A 24,211-nucleotide genomic window follows, 5' to 3' on the forward strand; every position below is an offset into this window, starting at 1 on the left:
CTTCCTGCCTTTAAATCCCACTGGGCACACCGGGCTCGCTCAGGAGCTGATGGAGAGCAAGGCAGTCCATTAGGAGAGCTAATTGAGCAGCCAGGATCAAGATGATCGAGTCAGGGCTGAGTCAGGGCTGGAGGGGGTGTGCTGAGTCCTCAGGGACACCACAGAGAGATCCAGACCACATCCTTAGCTTCTCTGGAGGAAGTCCCCCAAGAGAAACTCATCTGAACCTTGGCCGTAGGGCAGGAATTTGTCAGCGCTGTTTCTCTGCCCCGTGCTCAGAATCTGTCCATGACAGCAATCTGGTGGTTAGAGATGCTGGGTTAGGCTGGGCTGGGAGAATGGGCAGGGACCACAAGACCCAGAGGAAGGGACCAGGAACTGGTGTCGACAAATGTGTCACGACCTCTCCTGGTCCTCCCCAGAGCAGGACAGATACCTCGCCTGGTCCTCCCCAGACAGGACAGATAACCTCACTTGGTCCTCCCCAGAGCAGGACAGACATCTCGCCTGGTCCTCCCCAGAGCAGGACAGACACCTCGCCTGGTCCTCCCCAGAGCAGGACAGACACCTCGCCTGGTCCTCCCCAGACAGGACCGATAACCTCTCCTGGTCCTCCCCAGAGCAGGACAGACACCTCGCCTGGTCCTCCCCAGAGCAGGACAGACACCTCGCCTGGTCCTCCCCAGACAGGACAGATAACCTCTCCTGGTCCTCCCCAGAGCAGGACAGACACCTCGCCTGGTCCTCCCCAGAGCACGACAGACACCTCGCCTGGTCCTCCCCAGAGCACGACAGACACCTTGCCTGGTCCTCCCCAGAGCAGGACAGACACCTCTCCTGGTCCTCCCCAGACAGGACAGATAACCTCTCCTGGTCCTCCCCAGAGCAGGACAGACACCTCGCCTGGTCCTCCTCAGAGAAGGATAGATACCTATCAGGTTTTTGTCACTTTCTGGCTGTGTTACTTTGAACGAGTTAACTTAGCCTCTCAGAGCCTATCTGAAAAATGGAGTTGAGAAATCAAAAGAAACCTCAGTGTACATTAAAAGTGATCATTCTAGGGTTAGAAAGATGAATCGGAAGTTAAGAGACCTAGCTGCTCTTCCAGAGGACCCAGGTTCACTTCCTGGTAACCACATGGCCGCTCACACCTGTCACAGCTCACACCTGTAACTCCAGTTCCAGGGGATACAACACCTTCTGACCTTGGGCTAGAGGGCATGCACGTGGTAAACATATTTACACACAGGCTTAATGCACACATATAAAATAAATAAATAATAAACAAATACATAACAAATCTAAAAATATCAAGTGACCATTCTATTACAGTGCTCATCAGTACTTATAAAAGCTCAATGCATGATGGCCGTCTTCACCATTGTTAAAATAAGATACCTGGGTGTGGTGGTACAGGCTACAGTCCCAGCCTCTGGTAGGTGGGAGCAGGGAGATCATCTTTAGCTACAGAGCAAACTTGAGGTCAGTCTGAGCTATATGCAGCCCAGTCTAGAAATACTATTAATTTAGAAATTGTAATCACAAATGAATATGAATACAGAGAAGGTTGATTTCCCACATGGGTAGATCACAAGTGCACATTCCATTGGTGGAAGATGTTTCTGGAATGTTGAGAGGTGTTGAACTGGTACAGGAGACAGAGCCCAGAGAAACTTGGCCCCAAGATTTAGATCACTGTTTAACAAATGTGCCCCTTACTGTGAGAGGCTTCGCCTCCCTGCACTGACAGATTTAAACCACCTGCCGTGCACACAGACGTTTTCTACTTTTTAAAAACACAGTTGCTCCAATTATTTTTGATCTGCCATTAGATTCTGCAGTGTGAGAAGCATTGTGTGCAATGGTGACTGTAGGGGGCTGTGGGAAAGTCAAATTCCCTCCCTGGTTTCAGTTGTCCTGGGTATAAAACCAGTATGGTGCCCAGCCAGCCTCATGGCTGCCCCAGGTCAATGCCAGTAGCAGCAGCTGGGCCTGTGCTGTTTGGAGGGTACTCGGACGGACGTGGAGATTGAGATGAGTCAATTCTGCTTCCAGGAAGCCACCCGGGCCCCTGGAAAGGGTGGGAGGTGGGAGGAGTAGGGACTGCTTCTCCATGAAGCTCCGGCATGATGGAAGGCAATAGGTAATTAACTGGTGTTCATCTTTCTTTTTGACCCAGCAGCCTTTCGGACAGCGAGGGAGAGGACCCCAGGTACTGCCTTGGGACAGGTTTGGCATGGGTGGGGTGCTGGGGCCTGTGGGTAAGAACATTAAGTGTGAGTCCAAGGTTGTGCAGTCAACAGGGTCTCAGAAGCGAGAGGCTAAGCCTGGCAGCTTCAGTGAAGGCAAATTGGTTACAGAGGGGAGGACAAAATCCTTAGACAAACAATGCTTGTGTGTCAGGAGCCCGGGCTGGTGGTGCACCTGTAATCCCAGTACCTAGGAGGTGAAGGCAGGAGGATTGGGAGTTCAAGGCCAGCCTAGAAGACAAGAATCCCTGCCTTTAAATAAAAAATAATTATGAGGTAGGAAACAAATAATTGGAAAGATAGTTCTTGAAAGGCTCCAGGAATATGAGAAAAACAAAAAAACCTTGTCTCTAAGAAGCAGCAATGGGCATCCTTCATGCTATACACAGAACATTCAGTCATGTTAAATATGCTCAATGAAAGACTAAAAATTCCAATGTTAACGGATGGTTGACAAAGACAGCACAGCCTTCACTCCTTCCCTGAGAACACAGGCAAAGCCTGGAGGCTGTATGCTGGGCTGGCGAAGCTGATCCTCTGGGCAGCTCACCAGTCAACTAAGGCTTCCCACACAGCCTCAGAGGCACCTCTCCTGCTACTTTCTGGCTTGCCTGCCACCTCATCCCCTCAGGTCCAGCCTCTCAAACCATAGTGATTGTACGACTTGAGCCCAAAAGCAGATGTGGCATGTGAAAGTCCAGATGTGTCCAACGATAATAAAGTAACAGCAGTTCACGCTGCAGCTGTTGGGAGCAGGCAGTGCCCACGAGCACCAGTGCCCATGTGTCTCTCTGGCTGATTCCCCTACATGCTAAGATTCTTCTGGTGTGCCATGTGGGAAGGGCCGCAGTTCATGCTTGGAACTTCTCTCTCAGCTTCCTGATTGTAGGTGGTCACCCACATGGTACAGATTCTGTCAACTGCTTGGCCCAGCCTGGCTGGGGTCAGAGCACCCTGTTGGCCTGAGGTCTTGATTTGCTCGTTTGAACCTAGAGTCAAGGGTGAGGCTGAGAAGTCTGCCAGGCTACTCCTCTGACCCAGGAAGTTTCCCCACATGGGGCCTTCCCACCCTATTCTCCCCCTTAAATGACCCGACTGCTGGGTTTCTTCACGTACCCACATGGTCAGGGAGTGAGGCTCGCTGACCTCACCACATCTAGGCCACATCTGCAGACTGGGTGCCAGGGCCTGCAGAAGCACGTGGTGGGGTTTGAAGGAGCTAAAATCTCCATGGTGGGGGCGTGTCCAGCCCATGGTGGGGCTGACCTGTGTCTTTCTCCCACTGCAGCAGCCCAGAGCGGGAGACAGTGGCAGACTCTGATGTCAGGTACCTGTGCTGAGCGTAAACGCCTGACCGGCAGGCTTCCTCAGAGGGTCCGGGAACTGTAGAGCCATTGTGCTGGGAGCAGCTGGGTCCTGGAAAGAGCTCTGTGCTCTGCTGTGTTCCGGGAGTTGCCATACCTCTGCATATCACACCTGTTTATTCTCAGCGGGAAGCGGGGCCTTGGAAACTACAGCACACGGAATGTGAATGCCCCGGCCCTGGTTCTGTAAAAATGTCCTTTGTGCAGAGTTCAGCAGCTGCTGAGGGATTAAAGGAGCTGGGTCAGGAATTGCTTGGTTGGGTGACAGTGTTGCGATGGGGCTGGTGGAAGCTAGGGTAGATGGGATGAAAGTCCTGTTCATAGCCACCCGAGGCTTAGACTAGGGCTTCCACTTGGCCTCAGAACACTGATTCATGTCTTGATGCAGTCTTGCCTGCAGAGGCTCTATTGGGTCTCCTCTGACCTGGGAGATTTTCCTCCCAAAGCCTATGTCATGGGGGACCTCCCCCATTCTCCTTTCAGAAAGAGCCAAGTCCTGGGTCTCCCCGTATGCCCATGTGATCACACAGTGAGTTCCCAAGTTAGGCTGTACTCAGACCCTCACATGTGGCTGCATACTGGGTCCCTGGGATTAGAGGTACAAAGCAGGGTTGGAGGAACTAGAGATCCTTTTGGAGGACTGAGGCCATCAGAAAGAGCATGACGTACAGTGCAGGACCCATCACAGATTCCTGTCACCTGACCTGGCTATCTCAATGCCTAAGCCATTGATTGGCCTGACAGTTGCTCTGAAAATGAGCCGCCAGGAAAGAGCATAACCCTCACCACCAGTTTGTCCTAGGACCAGAGGCCCTGTGGCCTATGCATCTCAGAAACCATGGCTGCTAAACGCCACCGTGGAGGAGAACATCACCTTCGAGAGTCCCTTCAATAAGCAGCGGTAATAGCATCTGACAGAGGACTGGGAGGGCTGGGTGTGGTCTTGGCACTTGTGGGCATCTTAAAGTCCAGCCGCCACTATCTAGTCTGTCTGCAAAGGGTCCAGAGGTGCCTGGTTCCAGCAGCCCCTTCCCATGTGTGAGAGGAGGGTGAGGACATTGCTGCTTTGTCTAGCTATGGGAGTGGGGCTAAGCTAGGCATGGTTAACCTGGTAGCTCCCACTCTCCTACGTGTGTTTATCCCTGGCAGTAATACTCTCATGCCCATTTTCTGGGCGAGGGAAGCAAGGTTCTGAAGCTTAAATACCTTACCCAAGGTGAGCCAGTACATTACTGAAATGGGTGTCAAATCCAAAGCTACCTAAGGACATGTGTCACCAAGAAACTCTGAAGTCTCCCTGGATGCTGGCTGGCTCCTGCTCAGACTTAGAGCTGGCCAGAAAAGGATGAGAAGTGCAGGCTAGGCAAATATTTGATCAACCATCATCATTACTACCTCCAAACAATCAGCCGCGGTTTTCCCAGATGGTGCCCCAGCATGAGTTCTGGCTACAGCATTTCCTACTGCTCGGGAATAAGCCCCATCTCATCCCTCACTCAGTCTATTTGCTTCCATACGATTTCATCCTTCAAATATTTAACTTGCCCCAGGCTGTGTGAGCGCTGACCTTAGCTCTTTTATGCTCTCATGGTGTTTGCTTGCCCTAGGCAGGAAGTGCATTAAAGCCAACACTCGCCGGGCACAGCAAGCCACAGACTAATGACCATGAAAGGATTCAGGCCCCACTCTGACCAGGCTAGTCAGCTAACCCCTGTCCTTACGCTCCAGGTACAAGATGGTCATTGAAGCCTGCTCCCTGCAACCGGACATAGACATCCTGCCCCATGGAGACCAGACTCAGATTGGGGAACGGGTTAGTAGCAGATCCCACCCTGCTCCCTACCGTGCTCCCACTGTTCCCTGAGGTCCTTCTTAGGAAGAAGAATGGTGGAATTGGACAAAGGAAAGGCCTGAAGAACTTCAAGTAGTGTGAAATTGAGATAACTGTTGTGCTGTGTTATGTGTCTTCTCCTGGGGAGACATAAAGAAATCTCTGTTTACCCCAGATATGGCACCAACAACAGACCCAAAACCAGTTCCATCCAAGTCTGCCTTAGTGAACCTGTGAGTCTATTGGGGGTTAATTAAGGAAGTATGACTGTTTCAAAGGCAGCTGCATCATCCAAAGCCCACTCCAACATGGCTAATAACTCACAAAAGCTGCTTCCCTGCAGCAGCCTGCATAACTTACTGCAGAGTGGCCAGTTGGAGTCTCTCTTCTGCAGCAATTGCATTGCTTCTGCTGTTATAACCATGAATCGTGTAAGTTTCAGGAGCTTTCTGAACCTTGTGAGTTTTCCTTACTTCCTGAATACCATTAACGTTCCTTAGCTCCCTGAGTCTTATAAGCTTCCTTTCTCCATCCAGGAGAGAATGCTTCCGTTCAGAGAATATTTACACAGCACCCCGACTGTTGTCTGGGGGTGACTCCATCTTCTCATAGAGCTCCAAGTGAGAACCTGAAGGGCTGAAAGCATGATCTTTTCCTCTGCTTTGGTGACAGGGTATCAACTTGTCTGGTGGTCAGCGGCAGAGAATCAGTGTGGCCCGAGCCCTCTACCAGCACACCAATGTTGTCTTCCTGGTGAGTGCCCCAGCTGAAGCTTCCCTTGGACACACACATCTGACTGCCTGGTTCCCTAATACTCATCATCATCATCCAACACCCCCTCCAATCAGGAACAAATTTCTCCTGCTAGATACACAGCGTTGTCTTATAGAGAAACCAAGGCAGGCAAGAACAGTGCAGATAGCCTATTATGGACTTCCCATTGAGCCTTCCAGTCACCTTGAGAGCAGGCAAGCCGTGGTTAGAGACTACGTATCTAAAGGACCAAAGAGCAGCCCCCACCATCAGAGTACAAACACCACTTCCCAGCTTGTGCTCAGGTTAGACATTGCTAATTAATTTCTGAGTTATTTCTCTAGGGAACTCAGTTTGGCCTCAGAACCCTTCTCAACACAACACTCTAGGTGTCAAACACGAGACAAAATGTGTCCTCCCCTCATGACTCATGTTCCTTGGTTGATACTGAAGACTCTTAATACCCAGCCCTTGACCTTGAAGATTTGGAGTTTGATTAGGGAGACAGACTCACATATGTGCAGGAAATATAGCTGGTTCAACACTAAGCTGTGATGGCCAGAGTGTTCAGGGAGGGCTTCCTGGAGAGAGCCTTGAAGACTCAATTAAGCAAAAAGGAAATGGGCATTCAGACAAAGCCTCAGCACAAGCGACCTCAGCTTTCTGATCCTGGCTTTATTCTGTGCCCCGACCCTCAGCACACACAGCTCTCCTCCCCAGTGATGCTTCATGTAATTCTTAGACCTGACACACAGTCAGCAATTTACGAAGTTCTAGGTCATCCAAGGCCCCATCTGATATTCAAATGACCATGAAGAAGAGTCCAGTGGCTACCTTCCTACATTCGATAAGTTCATTGGTAACAGGGACAGCTCAGGATGTGAGATCCTGGGGACCTTGCAGGCAGGGGTGTACAGTCTACCAGACCTGGCTCTGCACAGGGTTGTCCCTGGGACAGAGAGGATGGGACACAGGGGAGCAGGACTCGTGCTTAGGTGGATGCTAGATGGAAAGCGCTTCACGCAGAAGGCAGATCAACGTGTCACACAGAAAGGACAGCTCGGGCCATTGGGAAGTGGGAATAAAAAGGGGGGCTGAACAAACTGGAGAGACCTGGGGCACTGTCCTTAGGAGTTCAGGCATCGTAGGAGATGGGTATCCATGGATGCCTCAGAGGCCCAGAAGCCGACTGATAATGTCTGTTTAAGGGTGATAAGTAAGACACTGGAGCCCTCAAGAGGACAGGTGGGGATTCCAAGGCTAGCCACAAAGCTAGCTGGTGTCAGTACCTAGATCAGCTTCGATAGGACTCTGGAGACCTCTGCTTACATCCACCTGTTCCCCACACGCTGTATCATCTCTCTCAGGATGACCCTTTCTCAGCTTTGGATGTCCATCTGAGTGACCACCTAATGCAGGCTGGCATCCTCGAGCTGCTCCGGGATGACAAGAGGACAGTGGTCCTGGTGACTCACAAGCTACAGTACTTGCCTCATGCAGATTGGGTAGGGAACACAAGAGGACAGACTGTGGAGCGGTGTGTGTGTGTGTGTGTGTGTGTGTGTGTGCGTGTGTGTATGCATGCATGTGTGATCTTCAACAGAACCGGTCCCATCCCAGCAGCAATGGCTGATGGTCACAAAGCACAAGACACCAGCCCTGGGTGGTTTCGCATAGGCTAAGAAATACTGAATAGTCCAGAGACTTGGTGTCACCTGCGCCTGCAGACATTCCCTGCCTGGCTTGGCTGTGGATGATCCTGTTCCAGCCGACTCCCTGGATCACTGGCCTTCAGGGATGGGTTGGGTGGAGCCTCAGTCAGATGCAGAATGCTGGAAGAACAGTGGCAGCAGTCCTGCAGACAACATTCCCACAGAACATGGTGTTGTGACCCCCACACTGATTACTCCCCTCCCCGTTCTTCAGTTTTTCTCCATCTCATTGGGATTCACTTAATCCTAAGATAAAGATAATTGACCACCTGCCTACTCCTGTGTCAAAACTTCTGTGGATAGCAGCCACACATCTGAGACCCTCTCTGAGCTTCAAGTCTGAGCCAAATAGGTCTGTTAATTAATTTCTTTCAAAATAAACCTTCCTTGTGGAGTGAGAGCCCCCTCCTCTATGAAAAGGAGGAAACAATTTTAAAGCTATTAAAAAAAACAGGTTAAATGGCTTCAGAAAGCAAAGCACTGTGGTTGTATTGGAGAATAATCCTGAGTCCAGTAAAGCAAACATGGATGTGTCTGCCCCATGAGGTCCTTGTGCACAGGACCTCAGGATGGGTGGGTGCCAACTAAAGCTGGCTCTGTATGATGGTGACGTTCGTGCTTCAGATACAGTTTACTGTACTCCAAAAGGGCACAGACACACTCACTTGGACTAACAAGCATGTTACCACAACTGATAGACTCTACATCAGTAACAGCTCAGGGTAGCGTGCAGTTGGCCTTCTCAGTGTCTGGAAACTGATGTTGACTGGCAGGGGGTAGCCTGCCAGTCCTGGCCAAGGTACACTCGTTAGCTCTGCTGGGACACCCACTGAGAATGATGTTGGTGAGGGTGGGTTACCACACTGCACAGTACATCAAGATGGCCATCCCTCTGTCTCAGACTTCTCTAAGCTACCTATATTGTGGCTTCCTTGGCAGATCATTGCTATGAAGGACGGTACCATTCAGAGGGAGGGGACACTTAAGGACTTCCAGAGGTCTGAGTGCCAGCTCTTTGAGCATTGGAAAACCCTCATGAATCGGCAAGACCAAGAACTGGAGAAGGTGAGAATATGGGGACCAGATAGCCAACCTTAAATAGAAGGTTCTACTAAATCTGAGCTCAGAAGGCCTGCCGGTCCTCATCACCCCCATGACGTCTCCAAAAGGACAGATGTAGGGTTGTCTTGAATTTGCTCTTCCAGGGCATAGCTGGCACCTGTGCAGGGACCCAGGACAGACTCAGATGCACACAGATGTCCAGATACCACTTAGCTGAAAGACTCCTGAAAACCAGCTCATACTATCTAAACAAAGAAAAGGGGGGTGGTGGTGGTAAGGAATTGTTGGTTCATGAAACCAGAGAGTCCCAGGAGAGTTGTGGCTTCATTCATCACTGGTTTCTCTCTGTCTCTTTGCTCTACTGCACTCAAATCTGCCCCATTTTCACCGCAGCGGCACTGTGTCAGTAACCCTGGGTTTCCTCTGCCACCAGAGAGCGTTTCTCACAGCTCAGCAGAACCTTCTTATTCATCCAGTCATGGGCTCACCCTGTTAGGATGCTGGAATGTGAGGGTTAGCCAGTCCATGGTCGTGTGCCCACCTGAGCTGCTTGCATCTCTGAGACTAAGAACAGGGCAGAATCAGGTGTGGTGGTGCATACCTATATTAAAAGACTGGGGAGGATGAAGCTGGAGGATGGAGAATTCAAGGCTGATCTTGGCTACATAGACTCCTTCACACTCACAGAAGAATATTCCCCTCTGAGATAGCAGGTGCTGTTGGTTGATAAAGAGAAGAAATAAACTCTGGCACTAATGTAGCTGTCCCCAACCTCTCCTTTCCCACAAGCACTCCCTGAAGACACTGGCCAGTGTCCATCTGTCTTTCAGGAGACAGTCATGGAGAGGAAAGCCTCAGAGCCGTCTCAGGGCCTGCCCCGTGCCATGTCCTCCAAAGATGGCCTTCTACTGGATGAGGAAGAGGAGGAAGGTATGGACCACCAGCCTGGGAGTGCAGTGAACTCCCACGATAAGCTAGTTCCTTTCAATAACTGACAAGAAGCAATCTTCAGAAAGGTGTGTTGGGGCTTGCAGGTCTAGGGATATAACCCGTCATGACAGGAAAGGCATGGTGACATGAATGAGGCTGGGGGGTCACTTTGTATCCCCAATCAGGCAACAGAGAGCCACGAATGTTCAGCTCACTTTCTCCTTTTTATTCAGTTTAGTACTGCAGCTCATGGACTGGCGCCACCGGTGGTGGGCAGGCCTTCCCAACTTCATTAGCCTGTTGTAGATAATCCCTCACAGCGTGCCAAGCGACTTGTCCTATAGGTGATTCTACTTGACAGTATTAGCCATCACACATGGAGAGACTAAAACCCAGGGTTCTAGGCATGGTCGTGTAGCGTGGTTTGATGGCACATCTTTCTTTTTTCTATATGCTTTCCCATCTCTAAGTGGGAATAAGATGTCCCCTGGTTCACCTTCAGAGAGTTGGGATCTATGAAGCTACAGGGTGGGTTCTTGCGCCCCACAGAGGAGGCCGCTGAGAGCGAGGAAGATGACGACTTATCCTCGGTGCTGCATCAGCGAGCTAAGATCCCGTGGCGAGCCTGCTCTAAGTATTTGTCCTCTGCCGGCGTTCTGCTCCTGTCCCTGCTTGTCTTCTCCCAGCTGCTCAAGCACATGGTCTTGGTGGCCATTGACTACTGGTTGGCCAAGTGGACTGACAGTGCCCTGGTTCTGAGCCCTGCTGCCAGGAACTGTTCCCTCAGCCAGGTATGACTGCAGCCCACAGCAGAGCTGGCAGAGAGGAAGAGGGGGTGCTGAGCCCACATACAACCCCAGGATACTCTCATCCCCCCACCCCAGGAATGTGCCCTGGACCAGTCTGTCTATGCCATGGTATTCACCGTGCTCTGCAGCCTGGGTATCGTGCTGTGCCTTGTCACCTCTGTCACTGTGGAGTGGACAGGACTGAAAGTGGCCAAGAGGTTGCACCACAGTCTGCTCAACTGCATTATCCTGGCCCCCATGAGGTACTCCAGACCCAATAATACCAGGGCAGGACACTATGCTTTGAGTCCCAAATCCCTCCTCTATAAGATGAATACTGATGGCCTCTGTCACAGGCTTGTGGGGATGACTCAAGCCAGGGTGTCCTTATGCAAGAAACAGGGAGAATTGACATTTACTCGGCAGACCCTGTGAGCATTTTACATGATTGGCTCATCTGATGTTCACATCAGCCTTCAACATGGGCATCTGCAAACTTTGGGTAAAGGTTAACTCCATTCCCTAGGTGGTATAATCTGTCCATCTCAGCCCACAAGTTCCTCTGCATCCACTCTCCCCTCCCTCCGCAGCCTGCAGTTTCTGGCACTGGAAGCAGGATTAACTGTTCAAATTGCCCTCATGTGATGGAGCAGAGCTCAGAAAGTGCCAGGTGTCTAGAAGCTATAACATCACACCCAAACCACAGAGACAAACGTGTTACCTGGTCTCAAGCCTTCCAGACCTCTAGGACCCTACTTCACAGCTGCCCCCCTGCCTGGCTACAACCGTACTTCCAACTTTTGTTATCTCTCTCTGGCCCATGGACAGGGCAGCCTCGTTGACTTATTCTCTGTTTGCCCCCCATCTGAAGTTTAGAAACTCTCTGGTTGGGTTGGGCCAACTCCAGGACAGAGTGCTGACAGTCAGCATAGCCTCTCACTGTCAGCCAGTTGACAGGCTGTCCACGGGGACCTACGCTTCTGGGAGAGGACTCTGTGTCCCAAGGGATCAGCTGCCAAGTGAGTCAGACTGAGGAGGACATCCGTGATTACCTGTGAGGGAGGGAGGCTAAATGGAAGCCAACACCCTTTGAGTGGCTGTAGGACTTCTCAAGGACACAGCCAGATATTTGTAGACCCACGAAGGCAACTGCTCCGAGGAAGCCAAACCTACAGATGTTCTAGGGACATTTAAATCGTTCCATAAACAAACTAAACCAGTAAAAAGTGGTTCTTCTTGCCTCCTAGGTTTTTTGAGACCACACCCCTGGGGAGCATCCTGAACAGGTTTTCATCTGACTGTAACACCATTGACCAGGTACCGACTACGCCATGATTTCCTTGGGACCCCAGGGGTTTTTCCTCTTGGATGCTGGTCTCTCTGCATAGATGATCAGAGTCCATGTAGAGAGCTCAGTGTCCCTTTGTGGGGATCCCAGTGTCCCTGTCTGACGGACACTGCCTTGGGGTCTGGGCCCTCCCTTGAAAGCTTTGTAAGTCTGAAGGAAAACCAGGTCTTTTTGGCTTCTATCTAAGATTTCCCTGGCTCATTCAGGAAGGTTACAAGATATTCTGAATATTTACTTGAGTTCAGCCTATTTCCTTTGTTGACTTATCTCACTAGATGGTGAGAAAAACTGAGTCTTGATTCCTGCCCACAGAGAGCTTTCAGGGTAGCTGGACAGATGCACTATGAGCCTGCCATAAAACGAAAGACAAACATCGTAGCACGTAGTACTCCAAAGAGTCTAATACAGAAATGTCCCCGCTGTCTCCCCTCACCTCCTCAGCACATCCCATCCACGCTGGAGTGTCTGAGCCGATCCACCCTGCTCTGTGTCTCTGCCCTGACTGTCATCTCCTATGTCACACCTGTGTTCCTCGTGGCCCTCTTACCCCTAGCTGTGGTGTGCTACTTCATCCAGAAGTACTTCCGAGTGGCATCCAGGTGACAGCAGCATTCTAGTCTGGTGGGTAGAGGTGTGGGAACAATGATAGGAAGTCCTTTGTGATGGCAGTTTGGGACGCTTGCCAGAACCATCATCGTAAAAGTAATAGAGACGTGCTTTCCCAAAATTGGAACTAGAAAGAGCCAATAGGAATGGAGGAAATGCCTCTCCTAGCTACCGTCGGTCAGCACACGTGCTACAGTTCATATCTCAGTTGTTTCCTTGGGAGATGTGGTCAGGATGGAATTGCTAGGGCATGGTAAATGCACATTTATGTCCTTCATTCATCTGTCCCGATGGTCAGCGTGAGGACTGTATGATCCCAGGAGCCACGCTGACTTAGGAACCAGGCTGGTCTCTATGGGAACACCGATGGCACCTGATGTGAGAGTGGGATGGACTAGGGCTCTTGCAGCTACTCTCGTGGGTCAGATCTGCACGCCACACACACACACCCATATTTCCTCCTCAAAGTATTCTAGAGTATTCTCTAGAGAGTTCTTCCTAAGAGTTATCCTGTGAAACTCACTGATTCAAAAAATTAGAATGAAAAACTAAAAGACCACAATTACTTAAACCGCCGATTACAACCATTATTAAATCAATATCCCGATTCATAATTCGCATGTTAGAAACAGTGAGGTAGAACCAAGATTAGGAATGGGTCGCGGTAGAGCACTTGCCTGCCATGCTCCAGGCACTGGGCTTAATTCCTAATATGTATGTATACATGTTTCATACACATACGTGTGTATGTATGCATTCTATTTTGATCTATAACATGAGTTATCGGACTACATTCATAACAGTTCCGGGAAACCTTTGCTTTATAAGCATGTAAGTATTTGTGATATAAAATGTACTTTTTTTTTTTAACTTCAGGTAATGTCCATAAAAGTTAAGTACCTTTTCCAAGTGTGTATAGTTGATAAGAAACAAGAGTCAAAATACTGCTTGGTAACAATAATCACTATGTTTAAATGCATATTTTTTTTACTGTAATCACCTGCTCATAAGAATCAGTATTGATATAAATGACTTTTTGTCTGAATGGCCTGGAGTTTCTGAGCACCCAGGGGGACATTCTGTGCTGGCGTTACCAAAATGACAGTGTCTTTCCAAACATTACACTGCACCGTTCACTTGAAGTATTTCCACACGCTGTAGCACAAACTGCCCCACATAGTTCATCCCTCTGCCAGGGAAGACATGCTCGCCCCGTTCCTGGTACCTGACTCTTAGAACAGTGTCTAGGGAAGCTGCTTCTTGTCTCCCAGCTGGCCTACTTGGCATATGAAGCATGGCTATAGGGAGCAGGAGGCCCCTTGTTGCCATGGAGACCTGTAGCCTCCTTTCCCCACCCAGGAACTAGCCTAGGATGCCCTGAGGCCTGTAGTTCTTAGGAAACAAGGAATTGAGACCATTAAATCTGGCCTTCCTGTTCCTTTGGCCAGCTGTCCCCTATAAAGGGTGTCCACCTGTGAAATGGAACCAGATGGGAGGTGGACATTGCCCAAGGTGAAAGGACCTGGGCTTAGCGGGCTCTGTTGAAGCCCTCCGCATAAGCATCTTTGCTGTCCCCAGTAACGTGATGGGACCATCCCATCACTGTCTCTCTCAGCAAGGAGAAACTGAGGCTGAAGGCGATGAGGCCACCCAGCCCGGCAGCTGCAGCTGCCCTCCCGCTGAGGCTGAGCACACGCTGCCCTGCTAACCGCTGCCGTCTGTCGCAGGGATCTGCAGCAGCTGGATGACACCACACAGCTCCCGCTGCTCTCACACTTTGCTGAAACTGTGGAAGGACTCACCACCATCCGCGCCTTCAGGTACTAGCCCAGAGGCCCCCATGGAGGGGTGGACTGGAGTGGGGTTGGCCTCGGGGTCACAGGCTGTGAGACACAAATCAAAGGGCCCTACTTAGGACAGCCCAGGGCGTACCCGTCTAAATCATGTCCTAGGCCTTGGGCAATGTCCATTTGCAAGGATGGGCCATGTGAGTTCCAGACCCTTGCCTTGCAGACAGCTGTGGGCCTCTGCGCTAAGGCAGTGCATGGTTAACCAGCTTGGCACAGATTTGGCCTCACTGGAAAGGCCCATACACCTGGAGCCAGCCCAGTGTGATTGTTCCCACTGCCCAGGTAGAGAAACTGAGGCACTGAGCAGTCACATGACCTCTCTGGGAAATGGCCCCACGAAGCCCAGATTTTAGCCTACTCACCCATCTGACACGGTGAGCTCACATGGCGGACAGTCCCCACAGGCCATGTGACTACTTCTCTAGCAAAGGGAAGACTTTGAGAGCACAGATGGGATGCGGCCAGGGAAGGATTCTTAGAGGAACGGTTATAGAAGCTGTGACTCAGGGGACAGGTAAAAGTTCACCCACACGGGAATTTTCTGAAAGTCAGTGTTCCTGGCATGGCCTCACTACCCTGAGTGGTGGTGTTGGGCTGGGAGCAATCTCAAGCTCTCAGAGACTGGAAAAGACCCTGACTCCTCACAACCACGAAGTGGGTGAGTCTCCTGGAGCCCCTGTCCCTCCTCCCAGCCAGATCAGAGACCCTGACCCACATAGTTGGGCTCTCCTCTCCAAGCCTAACCCAGACGGTAACAACAGGTTATTTTAATGGCCATGTGACACCAAACCCTACTTTAGGAGCAACCCTAGGGCTTAAGAGCTGAGGGCCCAAGACCTTCATCTCTCCTGCTAACTGTAGGTCCAAGGTCAGCCCTAGGGAGTGTGCCCTGGGCTTTGGCACAGGCCTTACTTGCTCCTGAGGCAGGTGGGCCTATAGGAATTCACCTCTCAGATGTCATCTGGGGAAAACAGAGCACAGCTGTGCTCTAGGCCAGGCTGCCTTCCCTGGACACCCCCTACCCCTCACAAGCCTGTCCATCGCCACCCAGAAGCTCCGAAGCCTGGCACAGGGCTCCAGACTCAGCTCCCAGCTGTCCTAGGCTGCTTCACCTTTGGTTCTAGCCTCTGCTCTAAGTTTTAAAATGTGTCTAGCTGCTCTTGGGCTGGGTCCTGGCACCACAGACTTGCTTGTCTAAATGGACTAGGCTTCTGAGCAGATTCCAGCACTGTCATTCGACCTCAGATCAAGCTGGGGCTCAGGCTGAGCCTTTGGTCAGCCACGGACCTGCTGCCTAGTCCACCCCCTGCTCATCGTGGTGAATGATTCCTACATTTGAAAAGACTTTTAATCACTGCTCTATGTGGCTCATTTGCTGGCTTTAACCCAGAAGTCTGCCCCAGTAGATGTTAACTAGCATTGTTGACTTCACACTGGTGGAGTGCCAAGGGCTAAATATTGCACACGAGTCACTAACAGTCATCCTTGCAATAGCCACGTGGCCTAGGTGTGAGTCTAAAACCCAGGCTTCTCATTGGTCATCATCAAATAAGCACTTCCTGGGCCTGCCATACAAACACAAAGTCTGATAGAAGTGGCTGAGAAGACCAGCCCAGCCCTCCTTCCGAGGAGGCAGATTTGTACAGAGTGGTGCGTCCCAACATGAGGGGACTGGGACAGAAACAACTGTTTCCACAGGGACTTACACTGGTCTCGGTGTGGCCCAGAGGCCCTCAGTCCACGCTGAACATCAGTGTCCCCACGATGTTAGCCCAGGAAGAAACCGTGATCCTAGTGTGCTCCTGGCGTTTGGTTGCCTGCCTGGGTTTGCACTGTTGTAGAGCTCTTTCCCAGTCCTCAGGTATAACCATCAGCTGCCTCGAATTCCCTGTCATGTACATGGGCCCTCAAACCCCATTTGCTCCTCACCTTCCCCTGGGCACGTGTGCACGCACATGCACGTATCAACATGCACTTACACAAACCTTTCCCGTGCCAAAGCTTCGCACTCACCTCAGACCTGTCACCCACGCACACATGTTCACCACTTGGTTGTGCAATGCACACTCCCTATACCTCAGAGATGCAGTTTCTCATCCTCAGATCCATGTCCTCTGCCCAGAAATAATTCAGTAGAACAAATATTATCAGGAATAGGCATATGCCCAACAAGGTGTGGCAGCCCCCCTGAGTGCCCAAGTTTGGTTTTTCCCAGTTTAGAGTCAAGATGGCTTCTCATGGTCTCTTTGTTCATCATTAAACAAGTACTTCTAAGTGTCTGAAGGAGGTGGCAGCGGAGCCCAGACCATCAGAGGAGGCAGGTCTGTGTACTATGATGCAGGAGAAATGACCAGGCCTGGAGGTTGAGACAGACAGCCCAGAGATCTTTGTCCAGAACAATCCTACCTGCCTGAGAGGGCCACCCCTTATCAGAGGGTCAACTCACTTGTCCGTAATGTTTTCACGATAGTGCCAGTCTCTGAAGCTGCGTGCACACACACTGCCCTCCTCACACCTCCCCAGTCTGGTGAGCGAGCTGGATCGTGCTCAGCTAGAGGAGTGAGTGTTCCAGCAGACTCTGAACAGCTAACAGGCTGCAGAGACAGGCTTATAGAGGTGCAGAGTGGCCATTGAGGGGTAGGGAGGAGTCAGGGTAGCCCCTGGGGTGGGGGAGAGGAGCCATGGAGGTGTCTCTGAGGAGACAGCAGTTAAGGTCAGGCCTGAGAGTTGAGAAGGACCATATTTTTAAAGAACAAGAGAGAAAGCTTCCAGGTGATGGAAGAAGCATGAGTCAAGGGCTTGGGGGTGAGAGATGTTGCCATGAACCACGAGGCTGCTGCATCGTGGTGGCAGGCAATAAGGCTGATTATAACTGGCCCTGACCAGGACGTGGTTCTTTATCCTGGATACCATTGATGTTCTCAGTGGGGACACATTTTGTGACTTTGAAAGAATAAGCTGTCTCCCCATAGAGAGAAATACAGGACACCTGTGGGCCAGAAGCAGAAGAGAGGTGGACAGAGGGGCAGGGACCACTTGTGAGGTCAACCTAAGAGCAGGCCTGTTTGGGGGCTGCTGAGAGCCCTCTGTAAGTGACAAGAGTGCCCACCTGGACACCTCCCACCGTCACATCTTGCTCACCCTCCAGGTACGAGGCCCGGTTCCAGCAGAAGCTTCTAGAATATACAGACTCCAACAACATTGCCTCCCTCTTCCTCACGGCAGCCAACAGGTGGCTGGAAGTCCGCATGGCAAGTGCCATCCCACCCTGGGGCCTGGACAGGGTTCTGGTAGGAACGTGGGGCTGGAAAGGGGGAACATAGATGAAGACAGAAGAGGGGCTGACTGATAGTGGGGACCGAGGGCCCTCCTGTTCTCCAGCCCTGGCAGCCCTCCACATCTAACCTGCATCTCCACCCCATAGACCCCAGAAATGTTCTAGGAACAAGGAAAGTGGGCATGTTCAGGATGTAGACATTAAGGACAATGGAGGTGTTGGGACTGGGGATGCAGCTCAGCTGGGGAGTGCTTGCCCCTCCCACCATGTTTGTAATCCCAGTACTCTGGGGTTAGCAGTAAAGACTACGAAGTTTAGTGGCCTGGGCTATGAGATCCTGTCCGAAGTGGGTAGCTGGCAAATGTGTGCCTTCAGTAGGCCATTGCTACACACCCGTGAAGGCTTATTGGAGCCGGTGGTGAGACACACTTCCTTAGGAAGCAGGGTGCACAACCTTGGAGTGAACATTACCTCCTAGGCCTCAGCTTCCGCCAGCCCCTTGTGTGTCTGCTGTGGGAGTGTGGGGCCAGGCTCAGGATGGTTGAGCTATTCTCTGCCCCAAGGTGAGGCTCTGACCCACAACAGCCCGGGCCAGCCGCTATCCTTTCTCAGGAGTACATCGGAGCGTGTGTGGTGCTCATTGCGGCTGCCACCTCCATCTCCAACTCCCTCCACAGGGAGCTCTCTGCTGGCCTGGTAGGCTTGGGCCTCACCTACGCCTTGATGGTGAGTGGCAGCGGGCGGGGGAGGGAGGAGTCAGGTGCCCTCCTGGGAACCCAGGGCGCTGCCCTCCACTGAGATATGGGGGAGACGGTGACACCCACCTAGGCTTTGCTGAATGACGGATGAAGAGCCTCTCATGGCTCCAGGGTGCCCCTTCCCAGGCAGTGTCCAGTGGCTCCTAGTCCTCAGAGTAAGCAGAGTCATCCGGGAAGTCAAGAGGAAAGTGGTGACCACCGAGCCGTTGTGACGAGCTTGCCTGCATAGGTCTCTAACTACCTCAACTGGATGGTGAGGAACCTGGCGGACATGGAGATTCAGTTGGGGGCTGTGAAGCGTATCCATGCACTTCTGAAAACTGAGGCAGAGAGCTACGAGGGGCTCCTGGGTGAGAACCTATAGAGAGTATTACCGGAGTGGGGAGGTAGCCTTTCGGGGTTCTAGGAGGGGCCTACGTCTGGTGGCTGACCCCCAGCCTGGCCCTCAGCACCATCGTTGATCCCCAAGAACTGGCCAGACCAAGGGAAGATCCAAATTCAAAACCTGAGTGTGCGCTATGACAGCTCCCTGAAGCCCGTGCTGAAGCACGTCAATGCCCTCATCTCTCCAGGACAGAAGGTCAGCTGGGTGGGATCCCCTCTTCCTTCCCTCAGACCCCACCCATCACAGAGGCAGACATCTCGGACTCCCTTAGTTTAGGGGGCCCCTTCTCTACAGGGGATCCATAACTCTCCCTTGAGCCTCAGAGCAGAGGCTGAGAGAGAGGCTGCCAGTGTCCAGCACTCTGAGTCCTATCCTTATTCAGCCCGTCGCTGCCGTGTCTCTCTTTCTCTGCCCTTGTCTCTCTGTCCCTCTTGGTATCCTTTTGCCTTACTGTCATTGCCTTGGGCAGTATCTCTACCCCTGCCTATCTCTTCCCCTTTGGCCCTTCTGTGTCACTATCTTGGTCTCTGTATCAGTCCCTTATGTAAGTTCTCTTCGGACCTGAGAAGCAGGAAGCAGTAGGATCAGGCATGGCCCGACTGCAGGTGGAGAAGCCAATACATCTCCACACATCACACTCACCATCCCACATCGTCCTGCCGTACACGTGCACATGGGGCACGCCAGGGCCTTCCCTCCTGGACTGCTACCAAACAAGATACAGGTCTTCCCTGCAGACTCATTCCTAGGCCTGCACAACTAGCCATCTCTACCTGTACTCTACTCTTGGGTCCCCAAGAGAGCCCCCTCTGAACCACCATAGGAAGCAAGCTCGACCCTGGCTCCAGCCTGGCCAAAGAGAAGCTGGTCAGAAAACCAAGATGAGAGGAGATGCTGTAACCTCCATACCAGCACACCCCTCAGGGTCACAACACTGTGACTTCCTCCACCTATACATGCCCAGGGCCACAGTGCTGTGACCTCCCACACCCGTGCATCCCCAGGGTCACAGTGCTGTGATCTCCTATACCCGTGAATCCCCAGGGTCACAGTGCTGTGACCTCCCATACCCGTGAATCCCCAGGGTCACAGTGCTGTGACCTCCCATACCCGTGAATCCCCAGGGTCACAGTGCTGTGACCTCCCACACCTGTGGACCCCCCAAGGGTCATAGTGCTGTGACCTCCCACACCTGTGCACCCCTCAGGGTCATAGTGCTGTGACCTCCCACACCTGTGCACCCCATCCCCAGGGTCACAATGCTGTGACCTCCCACATCACCAGATACCCCAGGGCCACAGCGCTGTGACCTCCCATATCTGTGCATCCCCCACCCAGGGCCACAGTGCTGTGACCTCCCACACCTGTGCACCCCCCAGGGTCACAGTGCTGTGACCTGCCACACCTGTGCGACCCCCAGGGTCACAGTGCTGTGATCTCCCATACCTGTGCACCCCCCAGGGTCACAGTGCTGTGATCTCCCACACCTGTGCACCCCATCCCCCAGGGTCACAGTGCTGTGATCTCCCACACCTGTGCACCCCATCCCCCAGGGTCACAGTGCTGTGACCTCCCACACCTGTGCACCCCATCCCCCAGGGTCACAGTGCTGTGACCTCCCACACCTGTGCACCCCGCCCCCCAGGATCACAGTGCTGTGACCTCCCACACCCGTGCACACCCCCGCCCCCCAGGGTCACAGTGCTGTGACCTCCCACACCCGTGCACACCCCCGCCCCCCAGGATCACAGTGCTGTGACCTCCCACACCTGTGCACCCCATCCCCCAGGGTCACAGTGCTGTGATCTCCCACACACGTGCACACCCCCGCCCCCCAGGGTCACAGTGCTGTGACCTCCCACACACGTGCATACCCCAGGACCACAGGGTGCTCCTGCTTCTCTGCTTCCAGATTGGGATCTGCGGCCGCACAGGCAGCGGGAAGTCCTCCTTTTCTCTGGCCTTTTTCCGAATGGTGGATATGTTTGAAGGTGATTTGTGTGTTAGCTGCTACACGTGTGCCCACAGTCACCAGGCAAGACCTCAGTCCTGGCCTCTAGTTGGGATGTCAGAGGAAGCCCCATGACAGTCATTGCCTTTCGGGATCCTCGCTGGGATCCGGTGTCCCAGCACCACTCCTACCCTGGTGGCACATGACCTATGACATCATCACCATACAGGGCGCATCATCATTGATGGCATTGACATCGCCAAGCTGCCACTGCACACACTACGCTCACGCCTGTCCATCATTCTGCAGGACCCGGTCCTCTTCAGTGGCACCATCAGGTGAGAGCTCCGGGCCAGCCTTGCTGTCTGAGCACAGATGGGGAGTCTCCAGCAGGCCTCCTTCTCGCCGGCCTCCTTCATTAGGCTTAAGCAGGTGCTTTTTTTTTTTTTTTTTTTTTTTTTTTTTTTTTTTTTTTGGTTTTTTGAGACAGGGTTTCTCTGTAGCTTTGATGCCTGTCCCGGCACTAGCTCTTGTAGACCAGGCTGGCCTCGAACTCACAGAGATCCGCCTGCAAGCAGGCGCTTTTGGGTCCCCCACAGAAGCTCACTGCCAGCTCCTCAGTGCACCCCTCCTGTACTAGGTTGTTCTGGGGATGAAGGGAGAACCCTGCTCCCTGAGGGCTCTATGTGCCTCCCCGCAGATTCAACCTGGACCCCGAGAAGAAGTGCTCAGATAGCACACTGTGGGAGGCCCTGGAGATCGCCCAGCTGAAGCTGGTGGTGAAGGCGCTGCCAGGAGGCCTGGGTGACTGCTCCTTGCGCAGATGGGTTTGCGGGGGAAACTTCACACCCATGGCTAAGATGAGCCCCCAGTTTGGAGTCCTGAATCTAGCTAAGAACTCGGTGACCATGTAGCCCCACCTTTCAGCATACTGGGTTCAAAGGTTAAACAATTTGCCTCTGGTCACATAACTCACCTAGCTCAGAGTATAGCACGGGACATTCAGGGTCCCTGGGAGATAGATAGCAAATCCGCCATATCACAGTGTATCTTTAGTCCTGCTTTGCCTGTTCACCTGCCCTGGGGAGGAGTCACAGTGGACACAGATAAAAGACAGGCATCATACAACCTATTGGGAGGATGCTGCTCCAGTTCAGGACCAGTCAGAGCCATGGTGTAGGTACTGTGGGGCTAGACAAGCTTTGGCATCGCTGGTTCAACCTTCTGGCCCAGGCTTCAGGATTGCCCAGGGCCAGCAGTGCACTGCCCCAGGATGGCCACTGCACATTGTATCCATGCAGGTGGAAGCCCTGTTGTATCGGCTGCATCATCCCTGCACACACTCTGACACAGCCGCATCCGTGGGCCCTGTACATGTGCTGCTTACATCTCACAAGTCATGGGGCTACTCTATTCACAGCAGAACTAACCTGGTTCTGCCTCTCCAGATGCCATCATCACGGAAGGAGGGGAGAATTTTAGCCAAGGCCAGAGGCAGCTGTTCTGCCTGGCTAGGGCCTTTGTGAGGAAGACCAGCATCTTTATCATGGATGAAGCAACTGCCTCCATCGACATGGCTACGGTTGGTCCTGGGGTGGCATGTTAGGGAGCAGCTGGCATAGACATTTAATTCTTATCAAAGGGGTATGTGGTGAAAGCAGGTCCAGTCCTTGAGTGTTGAGAACCTGATCAGCCCTCTGGGACTAGAGCCAGAGAGAAGATGGGCATAGAACTAGGAGCTGGGGTGAATCAGAACCATCCCAGATGCCATCCACGAGCAGATGAGTCACTTGCTACTACCTCCACCTGACAGGAAAACATCCTCCAGAAAGTGGTGATGACAGCCTTCGCAGACCGCACTGTGGTCACCATTGCGGTAAGGGGCCATTGTGTGTGGCGGAAAGCTCGCCTTTGGGGCTGTCACCAGTGGACTCATTCCTGTAGGCAGGAAAAGACCCTAGAGTCCTCAGGACAGGGAGTCCAGAGAGCTGGCAGAAGGCACAGCAGAATTTGGGGTGTCTAGAGATTTACACTTGTACTTGCCTCAGGCCTTGACCCTATTTCTCTGGATTCCAAGAGAGACTGTTGCCTAAAGCCCTGTGAGCTAGGCTGGGGGCTGCTTCTCATTGAGAGTGAGAGCCTGGAGCTGGAGTCTGTAAGTCTTGAATATGGGCGGTGGGGGCTGAGCTAAGGTTTTATGGAGGAGAGAAGGGTAGAGGGTTTGGATCACAGCCACCCCAGGTTAGAAGCACCGCCTCAGACAGGAGACAGACGGGCTGTGTAGAGTGCTTTCCTGGCAGCTGTGAAGCCTGGGGTTCAGTCCCCAGCACTGCAGAAACGGGGCGTGGTGCTAACACTGTGATCCCAGCACTCAGGAATAGAGAACAAAAGTTCAAGCTTACCCTTGACTACATAGTTAGCATCAGATCTGTCAGAGCTACATGAGAAAAGAAGTGGGGGCGGGGCAGAGGCATAGTGGCCTCCTCCTGGCTGGGGGAGGACAGGGTTCCTCAGCTGTCCCGCCCACCACACACACCAGCTCCTCCTGTTCACCCAGCATCGTGTGCACACCATCCTAAGTGCAGACCTGGTGATGGTCCTGAAGAGGGGTGCCATCCTGGAGTTTGACAAGCCAGAGACACTTCTCAACCAAAAGGATAGCGTATTTGCCTCTTTTGTTCGTGCGGACAAGTGACTTGCTGGTGCCACCCCACGCCCCACTCGCTTGCCTAGGATTTCTAAGTGTAAATCATTTGTAAATAAATTAATTATTTGCTACTGGAGGCCTTGGCTCTGTGGAAGGGGCAACGGGTACCCCGTGGGTGCAAGAAATCAGCCTGCCTTTGAAACAGAGCAGATTTGAAGATGCCATGTGAACAGAGGCAAAACCATGTTTCTGATCTGTATCAGGCAGTTCCAGCTGCCGTAACAAAATGCCACAGTCTGGATGGCTTTTTGCAGGAAAAAATGTACCTCTCCCTTTCCTGGAGGCTGAGAGTCAAGACCAAGGTGCTTTGGTTTCTCCTGGGACGTTGTTCCTCGAAGTCACTAGTCAGACTGGATTAGCTCCTACCACAACCTCACTGAACCTTCATTATCTCCTCAAGGCCCCAAATGAATGTAACTGGGAGCAGTATCCTAATTTAGGGATGGAATTCAGTCCACAGCAAGGGGGTTAACGACTCAGTGGCAGCCCCATCAGATAATGGAGCAGATCGCCATCCAACTGGGACTCTGCACTGCCCACATGGGTTATAATGGTGGGGTCTCGCACCCAGCATCTCCTCTAACAGGAACTCAACATGGCTTAAACAAGAACTTGAATTCACTGTGGTTATGTGACTGGA

General features: G+C 52.3%; 1 protein-coding gene across 2 annotated transcripts in view; it reads left to right on the forward strand.

Annotated features, from left to right (window-relative positions):
- The window catches only part of Abcc8 (ATP binding cassette subfamily C member 8), a 71,010-nt gene extending 47,377 nt beyond the window's left edge, over positions 1-23,633 (forward strand). Inside the window, exons 17-39 of one of the 2 annotated variants that reach the window (XM_041634460.1) lie at positions 2,180-2,212; positions 3,538-3,576; positions 4,416-4,514; positions 5,342-5,426; positions 6,117-6,197; positions 7,565-7,702; positions 8,849-8,974; positions 9,802-9,901; positions 10,451-10,692; positions 10,786-10,952; positions 11,937-12,006; positions 12,479-12,636; positions 14,371-14,463; positions 17,642-17,744; positions 18,383-18,496; positions 18,758-18,878; positions 18,978-19,108; positions 20,826-20,904; positions 21,094-21,202; positions 21,565-21,668; positions 22,313-22,446; positions 22,678-22,740; positions 23,422-23,633. In XM_041634460.1, the coding sequence (XP_041490394.1) occupies positions 2,180-2,212; positions 3,538-3,576; positions 4,416-4,514; positions 5,342-5,426; positions 6,117-6,197; positions 7,565-7,702; positions 8,849-8,974; positions 9,802-9,901; positions 10,451-10,692; positions 10,786-10,952; positions 11,937-12,006; positions 12,479-12,636; positions 14,371-14,463; positions 17,642-17,744; positions 18,383-18,496; positions 18,758-18,878; positions 18,978-19,108; positions 20,826-20,904; positions 21,094-21,202; positions 21,565-21,668; positions 22,313-22,446; positions 22,678-22,740; positions 23,422-23,559 (2,527 nt within the window). In that variant the 3' untranslated portion in view covers positions 23,560-23,633. The remainder of the gene's footprint in view (positions 1-2,179; positions 2,213-3,537; positions 3,577-4,415; positions 4,515-5,341; positions 5,427-6,116; positions 6,198-7,564; positions 7,703-8,848; positions 8,975-9,801; positions 9,902-10,450; positions 10,693-10,785; positions 10,953-11,936; positions 12,007-12,478; positions 12,637-14,370; positions 14,464-17,641; positions 17,745-18,382; positions 18,497-18,757; positions 18,879-18,977; positions 19,109-20,825; positions 20,905-21,093; positions 21,203-21,564; positions 21,669-22,312; positions 22,447-22,677; positions 22,741-23,421) is intronic. The other variant, XM_041634543.1, reaches the window with a different exon arrangement.
- The last annotated feature ends 578 nt before the right edge of the window (positions 23,634-24,211 follow it).

Source organism: Microtus oregoni, unplaced genomic scaffold (assembly GCF_018167655.1).
Source record: "Microtus oregoni isolate MIOR12 unplaced genomic scaffold, Mior012 000000F_ref0000247, whole genome shotgun sequence".
Classification (NCBI taxonomy): domain Eukaryota; kingdom Metazoa; phylum Chordata; class Mammalia; order Rodentia; family Cricetidae; genus Microtus; species Microtus oregoni.